Below are 13,677 nucleotides of genomic sequence, written 5' to 3' on the forward strand. Positions count from 1 at the left end.
ATATCAAAGGTTAGAAAATAGTTTTTTTTTTTTCTAGGAGTCTCGTTGTTTTTTAAAAAAATTATCAGGACTCGAATTTAATATTCACTCATTTTTTATTAATGTGATATCATCTTTTTAAAATCAGATTTTATTTTATCCATTAATTTCAATTCAAATTTCATTCTAAATCAGTCAATTTTTTGTTGAATGTTAGTTACACTTATGGATACATGTCACCATGCACATTTTAGTTTGTTTAAATCTAGAGTAATAATAAAGTATTTATTATTTAACACTTAATAACTCACTATTTTAATTTTTTTTAAAAAAATAATATTGATTTGGCGCGCCAAAGTGAAAGATTGATATGAATGTATTGTATTTCAGTGGTGAAGAAGTGCAAAGGCTTTCCTGTCCGTAAGGTTGGAGTATGCAGCGCCTTAGTTCCCGCATGGCCACACTCTCCCCAATCCCTATACACCCTTTCCACTTTTCTCTTCAATCATTCTTCGTTTTCTCTCTCTTCTTCTTCAATCTCCTTCGATTTCCGCTACTCCCATTCTTCCACCGACCATGGACGAACGAATCGAAGACGACGACAAGGACAACGAAAATTTAGCGGGCGGAGGCTCCCTTCCGCCACATCGCAAGGCCCATTCCTACAGCCAGCAGCTTCCAGGACCTTCGGAACGCAAGCGACACAATCAAGTCCGCAAGCACAGTTTGGATGACAATCGCATTTCCAACAACATTAGCTCTTTCTATGAACAATCTGATTCCGATGATGAATTCTTCACGCGCTCCTCCTCTGCCACCGATGAATACCTCGAGGGTCCCGGTGGACCTGAAGATCAGGCTCAGCCTTTGCAGGAGTTTATAGGCAGCGGCGGCGGGATGGGGATCTTCAAGGCTCCTACTAGATCCGCCGTTCATCCAGGGCGGCCTCCGTGTCTTGAATTAAGGCCGCATCCGTTGAGGGAGACTCAACTCGGTAAGTTCCTGAGAACGATTGCTTGTACGGAAGAGCAGTTGTGGGCTGGGCAGGAGTGTGGGGTGAGGGTGTGGGAGTTCAAGAATGCATATGAAGCAGGTTGTGGTCTTGGTGGAAAGGTGAGAAGAGGGGATGAGGATGCTTCGCCATTTTATGAATCAGCAGAGATATCACCTACCATGTCTTTGGCGGTTGATAACGGCACTAGGTTGGTTTGGAGTGGCCATAAGGATGGAAAAATTAGGTCTTGGAAGATGGATCAAACTTTTTCTACGCCCTTTAAGGAAGGTCTTTCTTGGCAGGCACATAGAGGACCAGTGCATTCCATGGTCATAAGTTCCTATGGTAGGTGCTATGCTAATTTCATTCTCTTATCACTTCCTTATTAGTGTAACTGTATTTTCTTCCCACCTAGTTTGTGATTCTTTCTTCTGGTTTGCATCAAGGTGATCTCTGGTCGGGTTCCGAAGGGGGTGTGATTAAAATCTGGCCATGGGAATCCATGGAGAAATCTCTTTCTCTGTCTCCAGAGGAAAGGCATATGGCGGCGTTACTTGTAGAGCGGTCTTTCATTGACCTTAGAAGTCAAGTCACAGTTAATGGTGTTTGCAGCATATCTTCTCAAGAGGTTAAGTGTTTGTTGTCTGATCATGTTAAAGGTAGAGTCTGGTGTGCTGGGCCTCTTTCTTTTTCACTATGGTATGCTTCTTATTCTTACATAATATTACATTCGTTGAGGTTGATGAGAGGATATGTTTAAAGTTTTGCATCCTTTTGTGATTTTTTTTTGTGGTAATCTCCATTTTGTCCTCCTCAACATTTTTAGAAGGATTTTGCCTACAAAAATAGGCCATGAATGTCTAAGTAGAATTCGTGTAACTCAATAATTGATACTTTAATAGGGATGCCCGTACCAAGGAACTCCTAAAAGTATTTAACGTGGATGGCCAGGCGGAAAATCGAGTTGACATGTCATCAATGCAGCAAGATCAAGGAGTAGAAGATGAACCCAAGGCAAAGTCTAATTCCTCCAACAAAAAGGATAAATCTCAGGGTCCTAGTTTTCTTCAACGATCGCGTAATGCTATAATGGGAGCTGCAGATGCTGTCCGTAGAGTTGCAAGCAAAGGAGCTGGGGCATTTGTTGATGATTCTAGAAGAACAGAAGCTCTTGTGCAGACAAGCGATGGAATGATTTGGAGTGGATCTACAAATGGCATGCTTGTACAATGGGATGGGACCGGGAACCGTGTGCAAGATTGTAATCGCCATCCTTGTGCTGTCCAGTGCATCTGCACTTTTGGAACACGGATGTATGTAGGTTATATGAGTGGTATTATCCAAGTTTTGGACCTTGAAGGCAATTTAATTGCAGGATGGGTCGCTCATAATGGTCCTGTGATTAGATTAGCTGTTGGCAATGGTTATGTTTTTAGCTTGGCAAGTCATGGAGGCATACGGGGATGGAATATCGCATCTCCAGGTCCTATTGACAACATAATAAGGACAGAGTTAGCTGCAAGAGAAGTTAGTTACACGAGACGGCACAATGTTAGAATTTTGATTGGCACATGGAATGTCGGTCAAGGTAGAACATCCCAGGAGGCACTTTTGTCATGGTTGGGTTCCGTCGTATCAGATGTAGGCATAGTTGTAGTTGGTTTGCAAGAAGTGGAGATGGGTGCAGGTTTCCTTGCAATGTCGGCAGCAAAAGAAACTGTAAGACCTCATTCATATGCCTAAATTATGCAATTATTTTTTTTCCTTTTTAAAATTTAGAATAATGTGTATTGGAGAATCAAATATAAATATTACATAACCTATCTTATCTAATATGCATTTTGTTTGCATGCATTTATTGCCTACATCTCAGGTAGGGCTCGAAGGAAGCGCAATGGGGCAATGGTGGCTGGATACAATAGGAAAGGCCTTAGGAGAAGGAAAAGCTTTTGAGCGTATGGGTTCTAGGCAGCTTGCCGGTTTGCTTGTTTCTCTTTGGTGAGTAATTGTTGTGAAAGTTTGTGGCTGATCAATCAAATTAATGAGATAAACTAGTTATTCCTGTTTCTTTTGCCATGGAAAGACATCTTAAATCTTTGGTTTATGTACTTCTGATTTCTATGTTTAATATTTTTTTCTTGTTCATATATTATGAGTTGACATTCCTCAATTAGGGTCAGAAAGAATCTTAGAACACATGTTGGTGACATTGATGCTGGAGCAGTCCCATGTGGATTTGGACGTGCAATTGGCAATAAGGTTTGCATCTGTTTTCCCAGTTACTTTAAGGTTTAAAATAAGGTTGTACTTCAATTCTGCCCATGAAGGCACTATAATTATAGTAAAGTTTATCAGTTCATTATGGTTTCAACTGTTTGTTATAGTGAAATTCAAGCAAGTAATGCTCAAATGCTTAAAAACTTTATATTCAATTATGCCATTCTCTTCTCAATTTAGCGCAAGTACATTTTCCTACATAATTTGGTTAACCTTGAAAGTTATCTATGAAGTTTCATCCAAATACCCCTATTCAGTACCTTATCTAAACTGTAGCGAATGTGTTACATGGAAGAAATGTTAGAGATTCTCTCTCTCTCTTGGAGTTGAACAATTCACTTTATTGTGACTTCTTAGTATGTATATAGCAGTATTAATTTTGATGTTAAACACTAGATGGGCATTAAAAAATAAAATGCTCGAGTTGTGAACATAAGTTTCACTCTAAATGAAATGAATACTAATGAGGCAATATTTGATCAAGCAGGGAGGAGTGGGTTTGAGAATCAGAGTATATGATCGAATAATGTGCTTTGTAAATTGTCACTTGGCTGCACATTTAGAAGCAGTTAATCGGCGTAATGCTGATTTTGACCACATTTATCGAAATATGGTATTCAGTCGATCATCCAACCTACTTAATACTGCAGCTGGTATGGTGCCATACCTGTTCTTCTCTTCCTCTCTTGCCTTGTCAACATATTTATTTTGGCTACTTTACACTTCTGGCTTGCCATTGGTCCTCTCTATTGCAGCTGGTGTCTCTACTGCTGTTCATATGCTGCGCGGTACAAATGTGAGTATTTTTCTTACATCTTATGATAATGTTTTCATGTCTTTCCAAACTAATTCATCATAACTGTTACATGGCCTCATTGTGCCATAGGCTATGGGTATCACCATTGAAGAAGCAAAACCTGAGCTATCTGATGCAGATATGGTGGTATTTTTTGGTGATTTCAACTACCGACTTTTCGGTATATCATATGATGAAGCTAGGGATTTTGTTTCTCAAAGATGCTTTGATTGGCTAAGAGAAAAGGATCAGCTCAGGGCGGAGATGAAAGCTGGTAAAGTTTTCCAGGGAATGAGGGAGGGTATTATCAAATTTCCTCCAACTTATAAATTTGAGAGGCATCAGCCTGGTTTAGGAGGTAATAAATAGGGACAGCAAACACTACTTTTAGTGTCTGTGTACTAGATTTTTTTTTATTTCGTTTTTGTTCTTCACTATCATATTTTTTTGTGGAAACTGAGGTGCACTCGACTTCACTTGTCAAATCAGTCAAATTATCTAACGGTTATCAACTTCACGTGAAGTCGACTGTACCTGAGTTTTCACCTATTTTTTTAGTCAAAAGCATTATTAACTCGGTGAACACAACAATTTGAATATGTCCGTTAATAAACTTGTAACTTTACATGGTTAAAAATGAAAATAACAATAGCATAACTTTTAATATATTCTTTTAGGTTATGATTCGGGAGAGAAAAAACGAATTCCTGCATGGTGTGATAGAATTATCTATCGTGACACTCGATCAAGTACACAAGCTGAATGCAACTTAGACTGCCCTGTTGTGTCATCAATTTTACTGTATGTTACATCGTCTTGATTGCTTTTTCATTGTTTGATTTTCGTCTTGGCTACATCATTTCACCATTTGATCCGTTAACAGGTATGATGCTGTAATGGATGTGACTGATAGTGATCACAAACCAGTTCGGTGTAAAATCAATGTGAGAATTTCTCATGCTGATAGATCTACAAGGAGAAAGGAATTTGGAGATATTATGACATCAAATGAGAAAGTTAGATCTATGCTTGAAGAATTATGTCATGTTCCAGAAACCATTATCACTCCAGACAAAATAACCCTTCAAAACCTGGATACTTCATCGTTGCTTATAGTAAACAAAAGTACGAAGGATAATGTTGTGTATAAGATCATTTGTGAGGGGCAGTCTGTTGTCAAGAATGAGGGAGAGCCTCATTTTGTTGCAAAAGGTGACTTTGGATTTCCTAGATGGCTTGAGGTATTGTATCTTTCTTTTCTCTCACTTATTTTTTTCTCCTTTCCCTTTGCTCTCTTTCTCTTTTGTTTGGTGTCCTCACCAAAAATGACTTCATATAGCGTTATTCTTATGCCTCAAGGCTTTTAGGTGTAGTTTACTAGTTTTAATTTGTTTATATGCGTGTTTTGTTTTTGCTTTTGCTTTATGATTTTATCTCTGTGTACTTTATTTTGTTCTCCTCTCCTGTTGAATATTCTTATCCTTTTATAATAATTGTTAAGAAAAATGGTTTTCTAATCATATGCAACAACAAAGTCTTATTCCACTAGATAGCGCGTCAGCTTCTATGGATCAAACAATGCCATTCAACCCTATCATGTATGGTTGTCAAATCATATACCTTAAATAAAAATTATGATTAGCAAAGAGTTCTTATCTGAAATATCTTAAAATTAGGTTACTCCACCTGCTGGCATAATTAAACCTGAGCAGAGCGTAGAGGTTTCAGTACGGCATGAAGAGTTGCATTCGTCAGAAGATTCTACAGATGGTGGATCAACGAAACGGAGGAGTGAAGAGAACCAAGACAAAGAAGTAATCTTAGTTGTTCATGTCCAAGGCAGTTGCTCCATCCAAACATACAGTCAGAAAGTCCACGTGCGTCATTACTTCACGGCAAAGACACTTCGAACTGACTCAAAATCCAACAATGCTAGAAGAAATTATGCATGCTAACTACATAGATTAGTTTCAGAAATTAAGCAGTTCCACTTATGTGGTTGATGGCTTGTAAGATGTGAAAAAAGAGGAAGAAAAAGGTCTAAGGGGAAGGAGGGAAAGGTCAATGATAGAGACTCACAGGATAAGAGGCATTGTTGAATTTGTTAAACATCTGAAAGCTCTCTATGTTTTGATTTGTAGTGTATGTTTGGATTAGAGTTTGTAAAATTAATTTTCAATCAATGTGATCTTTGTAAACTTGATTTTATCAAACTTTTGAGTTTTGTATAATACTATAATAGGGAATTATAAGAAATCACCCTTGAAAACCAAAGATCCATCTTTAGTCTTAGCATTCCAATAATATGCCCACGAGTTACTTGACTTGAAGAATCACAATTTCACCATTCTCCCAAATTCATATTTATAATTAAACTCAAACACAATCAAGGAAAATAACAAAATTAAATTCAAGTTATAAATAAAATTATCAAACTAAAACTTGAATAAGGATAATGTATTTGATCTTAACTATATAAAAAAAGTTGCTAACATCTACTCTCTTCTTTTCTGAGCAATTTAGCAAGCTATACATTTTGGTTGAAACAATAAAACGCATCCTTCTCTCATGAGAAACTAATAAATATATAGATAATTTTATAATTTAATTTGTAAAGATTAATCATAATTTCTTCCCCTTGTCTGTATATAGATGTATTATGTGTAGGACTGGAAGTGAGTCCCTCATGAGCCAGCTTGAGCTCGACTCATTAATAGCTCGATAACCTGAACTCGTGAGCTGGCGAGCCAAGCTTGAACTTGGATTTGAGCTCATAAATTAAATGAGTCGAGCTTGAACTTGGATAAGTTCAGCTCATTAGCTCGTGAGCTGGCTCGATTATATATATAATATTAAAAGTATAGATTAAATGCATATAGGTTATGCGTATTAATAATTTAATATATATATATATATATATATATATATATATATATATAATAGTAATATATAATTGTAGATATATATTAATGTTCTTAATTGTTTAAAATTTTATAGTCATTTTTATATATAATTTTGATGTAGGATATAAATAAAAAATTTATAATTGATAGATAGACAATATATTAATTTTTTAAAATATTTTTTAATATATATATAAGTTATAATTTATTGGTATAGAATTATAGATTATATTCCTATTATTTGAGCCAACTCATGAGCTCGAACTAACTCGTGAGCTTTCGTTGAGTCGAATTTGAGCTTACAAAATAGGCTCGATTGTTAATGAGTCGAGCCGTGAGCTAAACTTAATTTTCGTGAGCCGAGCTTGAGCTTGGTCTAGCTCGGCTCAACTCAACTCACTTCTAGCCAGTGACGGATCCAGAAAATTTTTTTAGTGGGGGCAAAATAATAAAATAATAATTCAAAATAATAACAAATAATTTAGAATTCCATTCTTCTAAGTTTCATATTTTGAAAAGATTGAATAATCTTTTCATTGTCAATACAATCAAATGTCTCTCTTTCTATGTATGTCACTAAACAATCATTTAAAAATTCATCTCCCATACGGTTACGAAGTCGACTCTTTATGACGTTCATAGCAGAAAAAGTTCTTTCAACTGATGCAGTTGCTACAGGCAAAACTAAAGCCAACTTTAAAAGAAGAAACACTAATGGATAAACAATATTCTTTCGAGTCTCAACCAACTTCTGAGAAAGAGCACCAATTCCATTTAAGTCCGAGAAATGATCATCAGAATGCACATCTAGTATGAAGTTCTCAAGTTGACTGTCAAGTGCCAAAAGTTGAGTGGAAGAAAATTCTAATGGATAAAATTGAGCTAACTGGATCAACTTCTCCTTATCAAATGCAAAAAATGAGTGTCTTGGATTCAAACAAGCTATGCAAAGAAGCAATTCAGTATTCACCTCTGTAAAACGATTATTGAGTTCTTGAAGTTGTCTATCAACTACTTGATAAAATATCTCAACTTGAAAATGATGCAAATTTGATATCTTTTGAGCTTTGCGTCTTGATCTTCCTTGTGACACAAATATATCATCCATGATTGGAACAATAATATCATGTTTGTCACAAAACAGTGAGACTTCATCAAGTAAAAGAGACCAACCATCATCTCTTATATTTTGCAATCATTACTTAGACACTTTGACTAATGCCATAGCATTTACAATATCTTGATCATTCCTTTGTAACGCCTGAGATAACTCATTAGTAACTCCCAAGATATTTTTCATCAAGTGCAAGTTGAAAATGAATTCAAAGGATTGAATGACATTCAATAAATGACATGCTTCAGCTCTTTGTTCTGAATTATTTCTATCTTCCTCAACATATTCAAGAACATTAACCACAGAAGGAAATAAAGAAATTAATCTAAGTATAGTTCCATAGTGTGAACCCCATCTAGTGTCTCCAGCTCTTTTTAAAGCTGTTTCTTGATTCAAACCACGCCCACTAGAAATTTCTCCACTCTTTAATGCTTCAATTATCTTAGTCATCTAATTATCACGAAGTATATCTCTTCGTTTACACGAAACTCCAATAACATTGCACAAATTGGTTAACAAATTAAAAAGCAAAGCAATTTCAACTTATTTTTTTACAACCGTTACAAGAGCTAACTGAAGTTGGTGGGCAAAGCAATGTACATAGAAAGCATAAGAATTTTCTTTCAATATCAAAGTTTTCAAACCATTAAATTCTCCTTGCATGTTACTTGCACCATCATATCCTTGTCCACGTACTCTTGATAAACTTAAATTATATGTTTCTAATAATGACTCCAATGCTAATTTTAGAGATAAAGCATTAGTATTAGAAACATGAACAAGACCAAAAAAATGCTCCCTAACTTGTCCTTCTTTGTTCACATACCTTAAGCAAACTGACATTTGCTCCTTAATGGAAATGTCGCAGGCTTCATCAACCAATACAGCAAATAATTCATCACCAAGATCATCAACAATGACTTTTGTCGTTTTCCTTGCAGCAGCTCTTACAATGTCTTTTTGGATTGAGGGTGCTATTAGTTTAAGATTTTCACGAGCATTTTTGAAAGCACGATCAATCTCTTCATTATGTTGCGCAAGAAAGTTTAGAAGTTCCAAAAAATTTCCTTGGTTAACAGAATCATCCGTCTCATCATTACCACAAAAGGTCAATCCTTGTCGCAAAAGAAATCTAATACAATCAATTGTTGCTGTCAAGTGAATTTGATAATTATTTTTAGCTTGCTCAGATTGTTTTTCAATAGCAGCAGTGATGTGTTGTTTTGGTCTCATAAGTGCTTCACATTTTCTCTAAGCCTGATTATGAGCGCTATCATGAATCCCAACATGAATTTGTAGTCTCTCCTTCTTTTTCCAATTTGAAAAGCCATTAGTTACAAAAGCATCACCACCTTCAGTCTCGGATTTCATAAGGTAACAACAAAGACAAAAAACAGCATCTTTTGATATACTATACTCTAACCAGTTGCCATAGTCATCAAACCAATTAGGATTAAATCTTCGAAAAGAAGAACCATAAGCAGTTTGTGGAAAATCATGAGTCCTTGGTTGACAAGGACCTTTTTGCAAATATGCACATCTAACTTTGTCTCTGTCATTCGGGTGATAACTTGAAATCTTTGGTCGTTGTCCTGGATCTGCTATAAGACTCTCTACTTCGAATTCTAAAAACCTCCTTTTATTAGAAGAGGTCGATGAATTATTTTGAGATCCAATCTCCAATGACGAGGTTCTTTTGAAATACTTCTCCATTACTAATAAGATAAAATTATAAATCTAAGTTAATTAATTAATAAAAAAGTTCACAATTCTATACAAATTAAAAATTATAAATACAAAATTGATATACATATGTCATTTAAATAAATTTCCAAGTTCCAACAAAAATAACAACAACTAATATCCCAATCCGTTCTAAGCTCTTGCAGTGCTGATGCACACCTGATGATGAGACAGAATTGCTATAGGCCTGCCTATAAATGCCATCTAAGTCAATGAGGTAATATTACTCATTGAGCCATTGTTCAACATTGGTAGAATAGTAGTCCAGACTCCAGAAACAGAAATTGAGCATATAAACTTATTTCAAAGGCCCTGTAAGGCTGTAATGAAATTTAAACAATACTATATAAACTTATTTCAAAGCTCATATAAACAATATCATATGATATAATGAGTCTTTACATATCAGATATTAGTCTTCATTTTTTTCCATCTTAAGCAAGTAGGAAAGACCAAAAGACGCAATCTTTATATATCAAAGAAGAAAAAAAGGAGTATAGTGTAAATGAATAAAATTCAATCCCAATTCACAAATTAACAAACAAATTAATCCAAGAAGTGAATAAGTGAATTAACAAACAAATTAATCAAACTAAACTTGCAAAGTTGCAATTACATCAGAACAAATTCAATCACAAATTCACAATTAACAAACCAACTAAATCAATTATCAAACAAATTAATCCAATTAGCAAATAAGTGAATAAACAGAATTGCAGATTGCTGAATCATGATTCATGAATGTACCAAGAAATAGAATAATTCAAGACTGAATCTGAACAGCTGAACTCTAGGAACTAAGAAGCAAAAGTGCAGAACCCAATAGACAGTAGCGGTGTTGGCGTGCAACGTTCAGCGGCAGCAGGACGAAGACGAAAGGTAGGCGTTCTCTACTGAAGTCTGAAGAGTGAAAATCGAAGAGAGAAGAGGAACTCAGATTCGCAGATTCGCAGTATTCGAAGAAGAAGAAGAAGAAGAAGAAGAAGGCACAAGGCAGAAGCCAGAAGGGGATGCGGTCGTTCGGAGACGCGGCACGGCAGCAGTGAGCCAGTGACTCTGGACTCTGGAGACACGAGGGCGGAGACGTAAGCGAGGAGAGAACCGTGACACTGTCTGAAACGCGGAGTGGTGGGCTGGTGCTTGATGGCATGCGACACAGCAACTGGCGGCTGGAGCCTGGAGGGAGGGCTGGAGCAGATGAAGAAGATTGGGGAAAAAGAAGGGTTAGGGATTTAGTTTGAAGTGGGGTCTGGGTCCTGGGGTCAAAATTAATTATATACTGGGGGCAATTTAGACATTTCACTAAGAACTACTAAGACATTTTTGGAATTTCACTGGGGGCAGTTGCCCCCACTCCCCAATGAATACATCCGTCCCTGCTTCCAGCCCTAATTATGTGTAGCTTTACACTCTGTTTGGTTTGTGTGTATGTCAGGCCAGCCAAGACATAGACACAGTGGCGTGTCTCTTGTTTGGTTTGTGAGACACAAAAAATAAAAGACATGCTTACACATAGGGGCACACATAATACACGTATTTCATGTCTCAATGAAATGATGAGACACAGACAAAGAGTGATGGACACTTATCTGAATTATTTTTTACTATTTTATCCTTATTAAAATTTTAACTTCCAGACTTCTTCTTCTACCTTTGACAAACCCTAACAAGTCTCAAAATTTTTTGTGGAGCTTTCTCATTGATGGCTACTTTTGTGGAGCTTCTCTAACCTTTTTCTGTTCTTGAAAACTCCACTAAAGGTTTGAGATTATGCTATCCATCTCTATTATTATCTCAAGTTTTTTATTTTTGTCTTCCCTTGCTTTGTTACCATGAACTTTAATACATTTTGTTTTGAAAAAAATAGTGGTGTGTGAATAAAGGAACAAATAATACTGGTAGGCTGTGAAGTATTGTGAATGTTGAAATTTGTTTTGGAGATTAATGTGAGATGATAAGCAAATTAGAAGTATCATGAATTTTATTGTTGTTTAGTTAATATTTGGAGCTATTATCTGATTATGGTAAGGGTTAGTATGAGGAATGCCTATAAAGTTTCAACCAATAATTCAATAATATTTGTCATAGTCTGGTTGTCTTTCTTGTATTTTCAAACAGCAAGAAAACTATTTATGTTGTATGAGTAGCAAGCAATTTTTGGAATGTATTGTTTTATAAAAAGCACATAGTTTACATGTCTTTTATCTTTACCAGAAAAATTTATGAGTTTAGACTTAAAATTGCATTAGATTTAAAGTTCAAGTTGTTGTCTTTTCTAAATTTGAAAGTTTTGAAATATTAATGAGAAAATTTAGAAGCTTTTATATAAGTATGAAATTCAGTGTGGGTCATGGATCTTTTATTTTGTGAAGTTGGAAGTTTAAAGTATTGAATTCAAGTTTTTTATTTTGTTTTTTTATAATTTAGAGCATTGGTTTGGGGAAAAAGTCTTTGATCCCAGTCCACTCTAGAGTTGCTAGCTCTGCTTCTTTTGGATTTGTTATGGTCACTATATAAAGCTTATTTGAATGTTTTGGTGCTGGATATTTATATTTATTTATTTTTACGCATTTACTTTTTATTGTTTGTTAGGAAGTGATGATGGATCGTTCCGAGCAAATTAAGTTATGTGTTGGATATTACTGGATTATGAGAATGCAATTTGACACGTTAATGTTATTTTTTTTAGTTACTTTATATATGTATGTTAGGAATAGAAGGCGGAGTCATTCTTCGATTGGTCAAAGAGTGAACATATTGCCATTAAGGAGAGATGCATTAGATAATATCATTGGGGCAGGTGGAGATAGAAATTGCATATGGGAGTTACGAATGAGTTTGAATGCATTTGCCAATTTGTGTGAATTGCTAAATGTTCAGGGTGAGTTGGACGAAGATGGTCATGTTGGCATAGGCGAGCAAGTAGCTACTTTCTTAATCATATTAACTCATCATACCAAAAATCGTAGCGTACAAGTTAGGTTCTATAGGTTTGGTGAAACTATAAGTAGGTATTTTCACAAGATATTGTTTTCAGTTTTGCGTGTTCAAAGTATATTATTTGCAACGGTAGATCTTGTATTGGAAGATTGTGTGGATCCCAGATGGAAATGGTTTAAGGTAGGTCTTTTTTATAGCTTAAATTCTTGCTGGTCAAGTTTATCTGGTGTGTAATAACAATTTTTTTAACATTTGATAGGGTTGTCTAAGAGCATTAGATGAAACTTACATAGATGTCATTGTTCCGAAGAATGATAAATCTAGATATCAGACAAGGAAATCTAGAATATCCACCAATGTCTTAGAAGTTTGCAATCGGAATATGAATTTCGTCTATGTCCTTAGCGGTTGGGAAGGATCGGCATCTGATTCAAGGATATTTAAGGATGCAATTGATGTTGATGAAGCCGACACAATTGATGTTGCGAAAAATAGCCACAAATAGACTCAATGGCGTGAGAACCTAGCAACAGAAATGTGGAACGTATAGAGAGGAGAACATGGCGCATAAAATTTTTATTTTTGCTAGTTTTATGATGTATGCATACAATTGTTGTCGACTATTATTATATTTGAATTCATTTGAATTTTTTTCCTTGTGGCATATGTATTTGCCAATTCAGTTTGATGACTTGTATTCTAATTAAAGACACAACTAGACAAGAGTTTGTTTTAATGGTTTTAAAAGATGTTAAATGTCTATAATATTATTGAAAATGTTGAAGCATGTTGATATTGTGCTAGTAATTATTTATTTTAATAGTCCTACTCCATCCCAAGATGTAAGTAGTACTTTTCTACTATAAATGTATTATTAAGTATTAGTTTGCTGTGAGTGATAGTTTGCTATAAATCTGCTAGTAATTTATTA

General features: G+C 35.3%; 2 protein-coding genes and 1 pseudogene across 3 annotated transcripts; 1 reads left to right on the forward strand and 2 right to left on the reverse strand.

The window, feature by feature from the left end:
• Window positions 1–437: 437 nt before the first annotated feature.
• On the forward strand, window positions 438–6,320 carry LOC107619583 (type I inositol polyphosphate 5-phosphatase 12). Of its 2 annotated transcripts, XM_016321887.3 has the most exons (11): window positions 493–1,318; window positions 1,420–1,672; window positions 1,876–2,692; window positions 2,847–2,971; window positions 3,148–3,232; window positions 3,738–3,903; window positions 4,006–4,046; window positions 4,137–4,404; window positions 4,724–4,847; window positions 4,930–5,287; window positions 5,723–6,320. In XM_016321887.3, the coding sequence occupies exons 1-11, from the start codon at window positions 556–558 to the stop codon at window positions 5,999–6,001; spliced, it is 3,279 nt and encodes a 1,092-aa protein (XP_016177373.1). In that variant the 5' UTR covers window positions 493–555; the 3' UTR covers window positions 6,002–6,320. The 2 variants fall into 2 exon arrangements, with proteins under 2 accessions (XP_016177365.1, XP_016177373.1); XM_016321879.3 differs by having other exon boundaries at window positions 438–1,318; window positions 3,738–4,046.
• A 1,110-nt stretch (window positions 6,321–7,430) lies between these two features.
• On the reverse strand, window positions 7,431–8,057 carry LOC148578552 (uncharacterized). Its single transcript, XM_088503094.1, has one exon. It carries the CDS (start codon window positions 8,055–8,057, stop codon window positions 7,431–7,433), a length of 627 nt encoding a protein of 208 aa, XP_088359220.1.
• A 549-nt stretch (window positions 8,058–8,606) lies between these two features.
• LOC107612645 (uncharacterized) lies at window positions 8,607–9,776 on the reverse strand (annotated as a pseudogene).
• Window positions 9,777–13,677: the final 3,901 nt, after the last annotated feature.

Source organism: Arachis ipaensis, chromosome B1 (assembly GCF_059453495.1).
Source record: "Arachis ipaensis isolate K30076 ecotype BB chromosome B1, ASM5945349v1, whole genome shotgun sequence".
In the NCBI taxonomy this organism is placed as follows: Eukaryota; Viridiplantae; Streptophyta; class Magnoliopsida; order Fabales; family Fabaceae; genus Arachis; species Arachis ipaensis.

Bases quoted from the DNA above. Each gene is read 5' to 3' on its own strand.
- LOC107619583 (XM_016321879.3), top strand. From the start codon at position 556: ATGGACGAACGAATCGAAGACGACGACAAGGACAACGAAAATTTAGCG. The intron at 2,972-3,147 runs GTGAGTAATTGT...TTCCTCAATTAG, and splicing joins GGTTTGCTTGTTTCTCTTTG to GGTCAGAAAGAATCTTAGAA. The intron at 3,233-3,737 runs GTTTGCATCTGT...TTGATCAAGCAG, and splicing joins GACGTGCAATTGGCAATAAG to GGAGGAGTGGGTTTGAGAAT.
- LOC148578552 (XM_088503094.1), bottom strand. From the start codon at position 8,057: ATGGATGATATATTTGTGTCACAAGGAAGATCAAGACGCAAAGCTCAA.